General features: G+C 46.5%; 2 protein-coding genes across 3 annotated transcripts in view; one reads left to right on the forward strand and one right to left on the reverse strand.

Moving 5' to 3' along the window:
- On the forward strand, positions 1-9,444 carry paqr3a (progestin and adipoQ receptor family member IIIa). Of its 2 annotated transcripts, none has more exons than XM_052069062.1 (8): positions 1-213; positions 694-907; positions 1,037-1,199; positions 1,307-1,462; positions 1,649-1,846; positions 1,945-2,035; positions 2,277-2,471; positions 2,660-5,491. In XM_052069062.1, exons 1-7 carry the CDS (start codon positions 153-155, stop codon positions 2,429-2,431), a joined length of 1,038 nt encoding a protein of 345 aa, XP_051925022.1. In that variant the 5' UTR covers positions 1-152; the 3' UTR covers positions 2,432-2,471; positions 2,660-5,491. The 2 variants fall into 2 exon arrangements, with proteins under 2 accessions (XP_051925022.1, XP_051925024.1); XM_052069064.1 differs by lacking the exon at positions 2,660-5,491 and adding an exon at positions 9,413-9,444 and having other exon boundaries at positions 46-213.
- The window catches only part of bmp2k (BMP2 inducible kinase), a 25,852-nt gene continuing 21,279 nt past the window's right edge, over positions 8,711-13,283 (reverse strand). Inside the window, exon 16 of the mRNA XM_052069132.1 lies at positions 8,711-11,930. Coding sequence (XP_051925092.1) covers positions 10,648-11,930 — 1,283 coding nt within the window. The 3' untranslated portion in view covers positions 8,711-10,647. The remainder of the gene's footprint in view (positions 11,931-13,283) is intronic.

Below are 13,283 nucleotides of genomic sequence, written 5' to 3' on the forward strand. Positions count from 1 at the left end.
TTTTTACTCAGGCACTTTGAGGACGCCCCTTTGTTGTGGGGGCGGGGTCGGTCCTTTTGTCAATGACGTCCGTGCCGATTTGGAAGATGGAGCTGCAAGTTGAGCGTCGCAACTCTGGAATTTGATTTACGGGTTAACGTATTTATTTTTAAATGTTTAGTGGGTTATATAGGACGCCCAATGGAACAACGTGCGCATACGCCAAGTTGAAAGGTGAAATCATCTTCATTTTTGTCGGCGAAACGAGTCGCCATTGAGCTAGCTTCTCGTTGTCAAATCCCCAAAATAAGAGCCACTCGTCGCCAAACTCATGTTTGAATTTCGCGTAGATTTGCTTACGCTTTGGTTATGGAGGCTTGTTTTAATAGACATTGGAACTAAAGTCAGTTTTAAGGTAAACTGGATCGGTGGTCCAATTCGGCACCGAGTCGTTCGAAAATAAAGAGCTTGGTCATGTCGATTTCATTGTCGTCACTGGCGGCTTACGCCGCTTATTCAGCCGTTGTTAAATTTGTGCTTTTTTTTCGGGGGGGGGGGGCACTAAACACACACACACACACACAAAGACCCCAAGTCAAAGCAGAAGTACACCGCCCAAGTTAGAATTATGATGGAACGCCGACTTATGAATTTTGATAAGAGGTTATAGTCATGACAATAAATGATTGTTCTGACCCGTTTGCCCTCTGTTAGGTCCGAAGAAAGCGCCCCCCACTGCCGTCATGCCTCAGAAGAGCGGCCAGACCACCCACTACATCGAGCTGGGGGGCTACCAGTACTGGCCGGTACTGGTACCCCGCGGGATTCGCCTGTACACCTACGAGCAGATCCCGGGCTACCTGCGCGACAACCCGTACATCACGGACGGCTACAGGGCCTACCTGCCCTCCAGGCTCTGCATCAAAAGGTAAATGGCGGCTTTAGTTTTGTCGTCAGGATTCATTCTGAGCCGCTTGGGTTGCATGAACACGGTCGATTGGCGCCGAGACGCAACCTCTCGGTACGTTGACACGTACTACGCGTGTGCGTCCGTCAGCCTCTTGGTCCTTTCCAACGAGACGGTGAACATCTGGACTCACCTGCTGGGCTTCCTGTTCTTCTTCTTCCTGGCCGTGTACCACGTGGCGCACGTCCTGCCGCAGATGGGAGTCTCGCGTGAGGACTACGTCATTTACTCGGTGGGACTCTTCTGCTTTCAGGTACTTGTCGACCATTGTTTTTTTCTTTTCTTGGCCACGCCATTGTCTTGCCGCTCAATGAAACACCCCAAAATGGCGTCGCGAGCTAATCCGTCGTCGCCCCTCAGCTGTGCCTGCTGTGCTCGGCGGGCTACCACCTGTTCTGCTGCCACCGCTCGGAGAAGACCAGCCGACGCTGGATGGCCCTGGACTACGCCGGCGTGTCGCTGGGCATCTTGGGCTGCTACGTGCCCGCCGTCTTCTATGCTTTCTACTGCAATAACGTGAGGACGCCATTTTGGACCTTTTTAAAATGTCGATTTGACTCGTTTCCTCTAAAAATGAGGAAAAACTGAAGCCGGGGTGTCCATTTTTGAGCGTTGCTTATTTTCACTTGGAAGATGGATTTTTCCACCTTTCGAAAGCGAACCCTTTTGAGGAAAGGAGTATTGATTTGCGTTTGCCCTCAGTACTGGCGGCAGGTGTACCTGGTGACGGTGCTGGCCATGATCCTGGCCGTCTTCCTGGCGCACATCCACCCCAACTTCCTGAGCAAGCAGTGGCGCCGCCCTCGCTGGCTGGCCTTCTGCGCGCTGGCCTCCAGCGGCCTGGTTCCCGTCGTGCACTGGGTCTGCGATGCTGGCGGCTTCTCCTCGGAGCTCGTGCAAGTGAGCTCGCATGTCTTTTCATTACACCCCCCCCCCACCCCTCCCTTTTCCTTTTTTTTTTCTTCCCCATTATTATTGTTGCCGTTGGTCTCCCTCAGGCGTTCACCCCGCGCGTGCTGGTCATGTATTTGATGGCGGCGGCGGCGCTGCTCTTCTACGTCTCCAAAGTGCCCGAACGTTACTTCCCAGGTCAGCCGCAGACCACTCATTCATCAGTTGTCCCCCCCCCCCCCCCCCAAATATGATTTTCACGTTAAAAAAAAAAAAAAAACTGGCGGACTGAAATTTGCTATTTACCGTCATTCTCTTTAATTTCTCCAAGGTCGGGTCGCGGGGGCGGGGCGGCATCTTAAGCCCCGCCCCCCCGATGAAATGTTACGATCGGGCAAGACGCGCGAGGTCAATTTCACGCGACGTGTCGTCGTTTCAGGGCAGCTGAACTACGTGGGCTCCAGCCACCAGCTGTGGCACGTGCTGCTGCTGCTCATGTTCTACTGGTGGCACCAGTCGTCTTGTTTCATCATGGCCTACAGACACAGCCGGCCGTGCCCCGCCGACATCGTTGACAACCACGCCCACTCGTAGCCCTGCGCGCAAGTCCAACCGCAGGACGCTCTTATTCAGAGTAAGGAGAAGAAGAAGAAAAAATCGAGTTTGTGAAAGATTTGGTGATCCGCCGGCCAATCGTTAATCGGCAAGACCAAAAAATACAATTGCGTTCTTGTCGGAACTTGATCATCCAACCAAGTGCTCAACGAGACCCTTTCTGACAGTCGGTTATTTGCTCCCATGCGTTTCTTTTTCTTCTTCCAGCATGCGTGCCTGCTGCTTCAGAGGCCGCCAGTTGATCGCAGGAAGGCCATCGTCGTGTTAGCATTTCACATGCTGGACAGTCATTACACTGATTAAACTGCATCTTGGTAGATGAAACTCGGGCCCAGGGAGGATTCGGATCAGTTTGTGTTCTTCTCCAGCCGGTGGGCATAGAAAAAAAAAAAAGAATGCAAAAATCTCAGCCAAAAGGAGGCAAATGTCACAATCGCACGATGCTTTGTGGCTGAAACAAGATGCATTAAAAACAGCCAGATGTATTTTGGACTGCTTGAATGCACGCGAGGCTGTTTGCGGCAAAGGTATTATTTTGTATTTTGAACGCAACTAATGTCCGAGCTGGCTGGAACTAAAACACAACCTTTAGTAAAAACATAAGCCCTTGACCCGCACGTGACGAACGGTTGGTTTCACATTTTCTCATCAACACGCATAGACCTGTTTGAGACCATCCTTGACGCAGCCGCACGACGCATCGGTCGGCTGGCGTGACACTTTTAGCTGCGAATCCAGCAGGACATTCGTGGCATCCGGGGGGAGGATGGACCTTGCCGGCAAGATGGAACACATACAGACACAACATAGTAATACAATCTGCATTAGAGTTCGGGATGCATTATTAATATCGCAATGTACCAGTTGCGATCCAGTGTCAATGCGGCAGCCTCAAATATCTGGATTGTTGCAGTATGATTACCACAAAGTGCTGCGTGGACTGTCAACACTGCTCAGTAAGGCGTTTTTAGCCGGGAAAAAAACAACTACGTATAGTAAGGCTTTTTTAGCCTTAAAAACGACCATGTATAGTAAGGCGTTTTTCGACGAAAAAAAACGACCTTGTATAGTAAGGCGTTTTTAGCGGGAAAAAAACGACCATGTCTATGTAAAGCGTTTTTAGCCGAATAAAACGACCATGTATAGTAAGGCGTTTTTAGCGGGGAAAAAACGACCATGTATATGTAAAGCGTTTTTAGCCGAAAAAAACGACCATGTATAGTAAGGCGTTTTTGGATGAAATTTTTAGCGGAAAAAAACGAGCATGTATAGTAAGGCGTTTTAACCCGAAAAAAACAACCATGTATACTAAGGCGTTTTTAGCCGAAGAAAACGACCATGTGTAGTAAGGCGTTTTTAGTCCAAATAAACGACCATGTATAGTACGGCGTTTTTAGCCGAAAAAAACGACCATGTACAGTAAGGCGTTTTTAGTCCAAAAAAAACACCATGTATAGTAAGGCGTTTTTGACCGAAAAAAACGACCACATATAGTAAGGCGTTTTTAGCCGAAAAAAATTACCATGTGTAGAAAGGCGTTTTTAGCCGAAAAAAACCCAACCATGTATTGCCAGTTTATAGCCGAAAGAAACGACCATGATTAATAAAAAAACACAAAAACTCCTATGCTTTAAGTGGTACTTTGGCTCAATGGTAGAGTAATGGAGTGCCACACCTACGGTTGAGTGTTCGATTCCTGCTTGTTGCAACAATGTCTACTCTTTAACCACCATATACAACTTATTTGAGGAAAAACCCAAAACAACCCAAAGATTCATTGCGATGTGTTAGCTCACTGGTAGAAAGCTCAAGTCCCAAATCCGGCGATTGTGTGTTCGATTCTCAGTGTTTGCAACAAGGTCACAATTTTCTTTAACCACTATTTGCAGCTTTATTGAAGACAACACAAAACAAACAAGCAGTTATGTGGTGGTGTGGCTCAGGGGTAGAAAAACCATGTCCCAAATTAGCGGTTGAGTGTTCAATCCCCACAAGTTGCAACCAAAGGCATATGGCTTTCTTTGACCAACATGATAAGTAGGGCTTATTGAAGTCGTTTTTGTATGTTTGACCATGGATATAGTAAGGCGTTTTTGACCGGAAAAAACGACCATGTATAGTAAGGCGTTTTTAGCCCGAAAAAAACGACCATGTATAGTAAGGCGTTTTTAGTCGAAAAAAAAGACCATGTATAGTAAGGCGTTTTTAGCCCGAAAAAAGCGACCATGTATAGTAAGGCGTTTTTGGATTAAAAAAAACGACCATGTATAGGAAGGTGTTTTTGGACAAAGTTTTCAGCCGAAAAAAACGACCATGTATAGTAAGGCGTTTTTAGCCGAAAAAAAACGACCATGTATAGTAAGCCATTTTTAGCCCGAAAAAAACGACCATGTATAGTAAGGCGTTTTTAGCTGAAAAAAACGACCATGTATAGTAAGGCGTTTTTAGCCGAAAAAAACGACCATGTATAGTAAGGCGTTTTTGACCGAAAAAAAACGACCATGTATAGTAAGGCGTTTTTAGCCGAAAAAAAACGACCATGTATAGTAAGGCGTTTTTGACCGGAAAAAAACAACCATGTATAGTAAGGCGTTTTTGACCGAAAAAAACGACCATGTATAGTAAGGCGTTTTTGGACAAAGTTTTTAGCCGAAAAAAACGACCATGTATACTAAGGCATTTTTGGCCGAAAAAAACCGACCATGTATAGTAAGCCATTTTTAGCCCGAAAAAAACGACCATGTATAGTAAGCCATTTTTAGCCCGAAAAAAACGACCATGTATATAGTAAGGCGTTTTTAGCCCGAAAAAACGACCATGTATAGTAAGGCGTTTTTAGCTGAAAAAACGACCATGTATAGTAAGGCGTTTTTAGCTGAAAAAACGACCATGTATAGTAAGGCGTTTTTAGCCGAAAAAAACGACCATGTATAGTAAGGCGTTTTTGACCGAAAAAAAACGACCATGTATAGTAAGGCGTTTTTAGCTGAAAAAAATGACCATGTATAGTAAGGCGTTTTTAGCCGAAAAAAACGACCATGTATAGTAAGGCGTTTTTGACCGAAAAAAACGACCATGTATAGTAAGGCGTTTTTGACCGAAAAAACGACCATGTAATATAGTAAGGCGTTTTTGACCGAAAAAAACGACCATGTAATATAGTAAGGCGTTTTTGACCGAAAAAAACGACCATGTATAGTAAGGCGTTTTTGACCGAAAAAACGACCATGTAATATAGTAAGGCGTTTTTGACCGAAAAAAACGACCATGTATAGTAAGGCGTTTTTGACCGAAAAAACGACCATGTAATATAGTAAGGGGGCGGCCCGGTAGCCCAGTGGTTAGCACGTCGGCTTCACAGTGCAGAGGTACCGGGTTCGAGTCCAGCTCCGGGCTCCCTGTGTGGAGTTTGCATGTTCTCCCCGGGCCTGCGTGGGTTTTCTCCGGGTGCTCCGGTTTCCTCCCACATTCCAAAAACATGCATGGCAGGCTGATTGGACGCTCTAAATTGTCCCTAGGTGTGAATGTGAGCGTGGATGGTTGTTCGTCTCTGTGTGCCCTGCGATTGGCTGGCAACTGATCCAGGGTGTCCCCCGCCTACTGCCCGAAGACGGCTTGGTTAGGCTCCAGCACCCCCCGCGACCCTAGTGAGGACTAAGCGGTTCAGAAAATGGATGGATGGATGGATAATATAGTAAGGCGTTTTTGACCGAAAAAAACGACCATGTATAGTAAGGCGTTTTTGACCGAAAAAAACGACCATGTATAGTAAGGCGTTTTTGACCGAAAAAAACGACCATGTATAGTAAGGCGTTTTTAGCTGAAAAAAACGACCATGTATAGTAAGGCGTTTTTGACCGAAAAAAAACAACCATGTATAGTAAGGCGTTTTTGACCGAAAAAAAACAACCATGTATAGTAAGGCGTTTTTAGCTGAAAAAAGCGACCATGTATAGTAAGGCGTTTTTGACCGAGAAAAACGACCATGTATAGTAAGGCGTTTTTAGCCGAAAAAAACGACCATGTATAGTAAGGCGTTTTTAGCTGAAAAAAGCGACCATGTATAGTAAGGCGTTTTTGACCGAAAAAAACGACCATGTATAGTAAGGCGTTTTTAGCCGAAAAAAACGACCATGTATAGTAAGGCGTTTTTAGCTGAAAAAAGCGACCATGTATAGTAAGGCGTTTTTGACCGAAAAAAACGACCATGTATAGTAAGGCGTTTTTCGCGCGAAAAAAACCACCATGTATAGTAAGGCGTTTTTAGCCGAAAAAAACGACCATGTATAGTAAGGCGTTTTTAGCCGAAAAAAACTACCATGTATAGTAAGGCGTTTTTGACCGAAAAAAACGACCATGTATAGTATGGCGTTTTTAGCTGAAAAAAGCGACCATGTATAGTAAGGCGTTTTTGACCGAAAAAAACGACCATGTATAGTAAGGCGTTTTTAGCTGAAAAAAAAACGACCATGTATAGTAAGGCGTTTTTAGCCCTAAAAAAAACGACCATGTATAGTAAGCCGTTTTTAGCTGAAAAAAACGACCATGTATAGTAAGGCGTTTTTGACCGAAAAAAACGACCATGTATAGTAAGGCGTTTTTGACCGAAAAAAAACGACCATGTATAGTAAGGTGTTTTTAGTCCAAATAAACGACCATGTATAGTACGGCGTTTTAGCCGGAAAAAACGACCATGTATAGTAAGGCGTTTTTGACCGAAAAAAACGACCATGTATAGTAAGGCGTTTTTAGCTGAAAAAAGCGACCATGTATAGTAAGGCGTTTTTGACCGAAAAAAACGACCATGTATAGTAAGGCGTTTTTAGCTGAAAAAAGCGACCATGTATAGTAAGGCGTTTTTGACCGAAAAAAACGACCATGTATAGTAAGGCGTTTTTCGCGCGAAAAAAAACACCATGTATAGTAAGGCGTTTTTAGCCGAAAAAAACGACCATGTATAGTAAGGCGTTTTTAGCCGAAAAAAACTACCATGTATAGTAAGGCGTTTTTGGACACAATTTTCAGCCGAAAAAAACAACCATGTATAGTAAGGTGTTTTTCGACGAAAAAAACGACCATGTATAGTAAGGCGTTTTTAGCTGAAAAAAACGACCATGTATAGTAAGGCGTTTTTGACCGAAAAAACGACCATGTATAGTAAGTCGTTTTTGACCGAAAAAAACGACCATGCATAGTAAGGCGTTTTTAGCTGAAAAAAACGATCATGTATCGGCTAAAAACTTTGTCCAAAAACGCCTTACTATACATGGTCATTTTTTTCAGCCAAAAACGCCTTACTATACATGGTCGTTTTTTTCGGCTAAAAACGCCTTACTATACATGGTCGTTTATTTGGACTAAAAACGCCTTACTATACATGGTCGTTTTTTTCGGTCAAAAACGCCTTACTATACATGGTCGTTTTTTTCGGCTAAAAACGCCTTACTATACATGGTCGTTTTTTTCGGTCAAAAACGCCTTACTATACATGGTCGTTTTTTTCGGCTAAAAACGCCTTACTATACATGGTCGTTTTTTTCGGCTAAAAACGCCTTACTATACATGGCCGTTTTTGGGGGGGTTAAAAACGCCTTACTATACATGGTCGGTTTTTTCGGCCAAAAATGCCTTAGTATACATGGTCGTTTTTTTCGGTCAAAAATGCCTTACTATACATGGTCGTTTTTTTGGCTATAAACGCTTTACTATACATGGTAGTTTTTTTCGTAGAAAAACGCCTTACTATACATGGTCGGTTTTTTCGGCTAAAACCTTTGTCCAAAAATGACTTACTATACATGGTCGTTTTTTTTCGGCTAAAAACGCCTTACTATACATGGTCGTTTTTTGGGGCTAAAAATTTTGTCCAAAAACGCCTTACTATACATGGTCGTTTTCACTGTTAAATAAAGAAAACTGCATTTTTCCAGTGTATGTGGAGTTATATGTGAGGTTCACAAATTATGACATTAAGCATATTTTTATCACAGTCATTTTTTAGACCCCTTTTTTAATGTGGGTCAAATATGGCTCATGAAAGATGTGGCTTAGTTGAGGTTGAATTCAGGCTGATATCAGGAACCTGTTCTGGCCCAGCGTCGGGCCAGAGTAGGGCCAGATATGGTTTTACAATGCGGCTCAGATCTGGGCCGAATGCGGCCCACATCGTGGATGCCAGACGTGGTCCACCGCAGGACCGTCATTCAGTGCGGTATATAGTGCGGTATTGACATGCTCTAAAAGAAAAAAAACAATCAGTCACATTTCTCAAATATATTTGAACTCAAGCTTTTTCCATACAAAATCGAAAAGGAAAAAAAATATGGCATCAGCCTAAAAATATCAGATTGCGTCTTACAATCAAAAGAGAGCACTTAGGAGAAGAGCGGTTGCAGAAATGTGTCCAAAATAAAAAATAAAAAATAAATCACCACAGTGCAGAGTCAGAGTCAACGTGAGAACAAAAACAATCCCTTCTGGTCCACGGTGACATGCATAGAAAGAGAAGGGCTTGAACAAGAACAGAATCAAAGTGGTTAACAAGGTTTTCTCCGAGGTACTGTGCAGCAAAGGCGCCCCCCCTGACCCCCCACCCATAGAAATGCTAGTAAGGCTTTGCGGTGCAAAATACTGTGTGGTACCTTGCCTTACGAGTTGAGTGGGTTGGAATTGCTCCATAAACGGCCGCTCTCCTTGCCCAAATGTGAGGGCACGACAGTACCTTTTGTTACTCAAATTTTGGATCGCAACTCAAAAGTAAACAAAAATGACCAAGCTACGGTTTCTGACTAGAAAAAAAAAACATTACGGCACTCATAAGTCAAGGTACCACTGTGGTATCAAAAAAAAAAAAAATTTAAGTGTGCAGAACAGTCAGACAGAAATCACAGTTTGGAGAAGGTCGCTTCTGCAGCATCAAAACAGCTAAAACGATATGCTAACTCCACAGTGCCTCAACAGGGTTTCGGGGGGTGTCGGCAGTTTTGGTTGCCCTGCCAGAGAAAAAATGCGGCACAGGAAGACTAACGCCAAGAGTGGGTCAACTCCTTAGTGAGAAGCGGTTTAGAAGATGTACGCCATACTTTTTGTGAGGGGATGTGAGCAAAGGAGTCCTTGCTGGAAGTGGGGGAGGGGCTAAAAATTGCGTCTGCAATTTCTCTTGTGCCACTTCTGTGAGGCCCCCCCACCCCCCCAACATCAGTCCACGGTCAGACTAGGACTTCCCAGAGGTGACGCTTCACAAGTCTGTCTCTGTTTCAGGGACAGACTTGGTCCAAAAGAGAATCTCATATATGGAAAGTGGTCTTGCCGATCTCGCTACTACTTCAGTTTGGTGGAGGAAACGCCCCTGCCCCACCCCCACACCCCCCAAAAAGAAATTGTCCTTGGTTTTACATTTCCCGTGAAGAGCCGAGAAAGGACTTTCTACTGGTGGGGCTCAGGACATCAGGATTTCCCCACCGTTAGCACCTTGGAGTTCTCCCCTTGGGGCTCTCCAGGTCCAGGATACCTTTTACCCAAACGGGGACCAAAATAAATCTCGGAAGTCTTGCAACCTCTGCTCAGCGTTGCAGTGCTACTTTAGAAATTAAAGAAACAGAGCGGTAGCTTAGCGCAGTACCACTGGAACAGTCGCAAATTAGAAATCAGTCTTTGTGCTACGAATGAGTGTTACAAAAGCGCGTTGGATATCCCAGTTGAGCGTAACTTGAGATTTTCTGGGGCAGTGCACCCAAAAACCCGTCTTGAGTTGGCACCATGCGAGACTCCGCCCAGCACGATCCTGTTCCTGCGGAACCGAAGGTGCTTGCCTGTTCAGGCCGGTCGTCGTGGGATATTTGCACTTTCGAGATCACATTTTGAAGCCACCCGGGACTGCGCCAGGGCCAAGAAGTCCTGACCTTGGGCATGGTCTTGGGTGCTCTGGTTGAGGTGGCGATTGTTAGGGGGGGGGGGGGGGTTAATTGGAAATCACAGTTTGTTGGGTTGCCCTCGCGCTCAATGATGCGGTGCCCTTGTAAGTGGTCACGCATTCCAAATCAGTCTGTTGGATTGCCAAGGTTTCTCTCTCATCCCGCCGTGGCAACAAAACCGCTTCGGGGGGACTTCAGGATCGAAGTGGTCTCAAGAAGTCCAACGCCGTCTGTCGCACAGCCACTTCCGGGCTAGCGGTCAGAAAGGGAAGACGTCCGGAGTCACTGCTTGGATGGAAACGGCGCGGCACCAAAAGGGTCCAGTTCTACCGGCTGCTGCCGAGGTCCGCCGGGGACCACCACTTCCGTGAAAGGCACCGCCCCGAAATCGTCCGTGGCGTCGCAATCCCCGCGAAGAGCCGCCGCCCAGGAGGTGCCCAGGTCGCTCTTGCTTTCGGCGAGGCCCCCCGGGTAGCCGCCTCCTCCGTTGCGCCCTCCGTCCTGCGGGTGGAAAGGTTTGGCCCCGAAGGGATCCAGAACGTCGTCCTTTTGGATTTGGCCACCGTGGTCCTTCCCTTCGGCAATGGTGACATCCACGCTGATGTTCTCTTTGGAATCACTGAGGAACTCGTTGCTGCTCTGCGAGTCCCGCCGTCCCACTTTCTTGTGTCTGCGGACCCACTCCGGGGTCCGGAAAGCGGGTTTGGCGCTTTTCCTCCCGCCAGTGGGGGTTCCGTGGTGCCGCTTGCCGCCGCCCGTCCCGGCGGCGTCCTGCTTGCTTTTCCTCTGGCGCGACGACAGCTTCTGGAGGCTGCGCTGTTTCAACCTCTGTTGCCGCGGCGAGTCCTCTGCCGACGGGAGAAAAATGTCCTCGGCGCTCCTGGACGTGGTCGGAAACGGGGCGCCCGGCTGGAAGGGGCCGAAGCCGAAGACGTCCACGCCCTCGGCGGGGGAAACGGGCGGCGTCGGGCCGCCGGCGTTCTTGGAGAGGTTGCGGCTGAACGGCGCTTTGGTGAAGACGTCAAAATCTTCGGCCGCCGCCGCCTGTTGGGGGCCGACCTGCCCAAAAGGCGCTTCGGCAAAGATATCGCCCACCACGGGGTCTCCGGCAAGGAAGGGGACGGCGCCGAAGATGTCCACCGGGGCGAGCGAGTCCCGAGGGTCCGCCGGAACCGGATCGGACCGGCCTTGATGCCTCCGCCCGGCGCCGACTTGCTTCTTGGAGAGATTTTTGGCCTTGTCCTCCGAGTCCAAGCTGCGCTTGTCGTCGTCCTCGCCGTCTTCTTCGGACTCCATCAAGAGCGGTCGCTGACCCAGATTCTCAGGCTCGGTGTCCTCGCCGTGTTCGCTGACGGGGCCTTCATCCTCCTCGGGCTCCTCCTCCTCCTCTTCGCTGCTTTTCGGCGAAGGTGGGTCAGACTCGAAGTCGCTGTCCGAGTCGTCGCCCCTCTTGGTGGACTTGTGCTCCTTGGCCGTCGCCGGTGGCGGCGACCGATCGTCCAGCGAAGCAGGAAGCGGAACGATGCCTTCGGGTGTCGTCGGATCGCTCGCCGCCACGTCGGAACCTGCCGGAACGAGACAAAAACTTCAAGTTGGGGAAAAATCCTTTTCTTTGGAAGCGTACTCCAAAGTGAACGCTTGTTAGCTTGTTAGCTTCTCCAAGAGTCCGTTCATCGCCGACTGGCTATAACCACGCTTGGCTTAAAACTGTTTTAGTCATAGACTGCAACCTGCAAGTTTTTTCAAATTCTTTTTGATTTTGTTTTTCTCGGCGGGGAGCCATGTCAAAATCTGAAACAAAATAATCCCCTTGAAAAAAAAAAAATCTGCATTGCTCCTAAAATGAAGGCAAACTATTCATGTTGCACTTGACTAAAGAAACAATTGTGATGCATTTAATTTCCTTAAAAGAAGACAAGCTGTTGATGTTGCACTGACTGAAAAAAAATCTAAAATTAAAATTTTTAGAACAGTCACAGATGTTAATGCTAACGACAAAAAATTTTTTTCACATCTCAGGACAGAAGCCGCAAAAATATCTTACCTCCACCAGGTCCAAAAGTGCAAAAGGTCTCATTTTGGTCAAGCGCTTGTTTGTTGGCGGGGCTGACGCGAAAACTACACGGCCCATTTCCTTCCGCAAGACTCCGAAGACGGTTGGATTCCTGAATTTATATTCGCATTTGTTTTTTTGTTTTTTTAAGTAATTATGGTCAAAGAATTTTTGCCATTTTTGTTGTGCTCAAAGTTTGCTAGCTGGATTTGAGCGAAACTAAAGGAACTTCCATGCATACTGTGTCGTCTTTAGGTTGCATTGAAATCTCGTTCTGCCTTGGTAGGGGGTGGGGGGGGCGCCTTTGGTCTGTTTCTACGGACGCTTTTTTTGGTTGGCTTAACGCAAAACTGCTTCTTTCATTTAAAAAAAAAATTGCGTAGCCATGTGGCTAATTTTTGTTAGCAATTGTACAGTCTTGACAGAAATCTGATGATCCCCCCCCCCCTTGAGATCAGGTTTCTTTTAAGTAAGATTACACACACAAAATGAATCATGTAAACCGGGAATGTATTTTTTTTTTCCACCGGGACCACCCGGCAGACCGTCCAGCGTGATAATAGCCTTCAACACACGCATTTCGGATCATTCGCACTTGGTGGGGGTCTGTTTGAAAATTATTTTGATCACCCGTTTGTTCGGGGGATTTGGCAAAGATGACTCGGACGATTTGTTCACAAAATGTTTGTGTTCGGTTCAGCCCTGGAATCATCTTCCATTTTTGAGCGCACTTGTTCATTGGATGTCAAAAAACAAGATGAAGGATTTCGCTAAACCTTTGCTAAGGGGTTCATTAGCAAGATGAGCAAAAAATAATAATACACGATCGACTTTCACAAAACTCTTCTGCGATGATTTCCCAACA

The sequence above is a fragment of the Hippocampus zosterae genome, chromosome 6 (genome assembly GCF_025434085.1).
Source record: "Hippocampus zosterae strain Florida chromosome 6, ASM2543408v3, whole genome shotgun sequence".
Classification (NCBI taxonomy): Eukaryota; Metazoa; Chordata; class Actinopteri; order Syngnathiformes; family Syngnathidae; genus Hippocampus; species Hippocampus zosterae.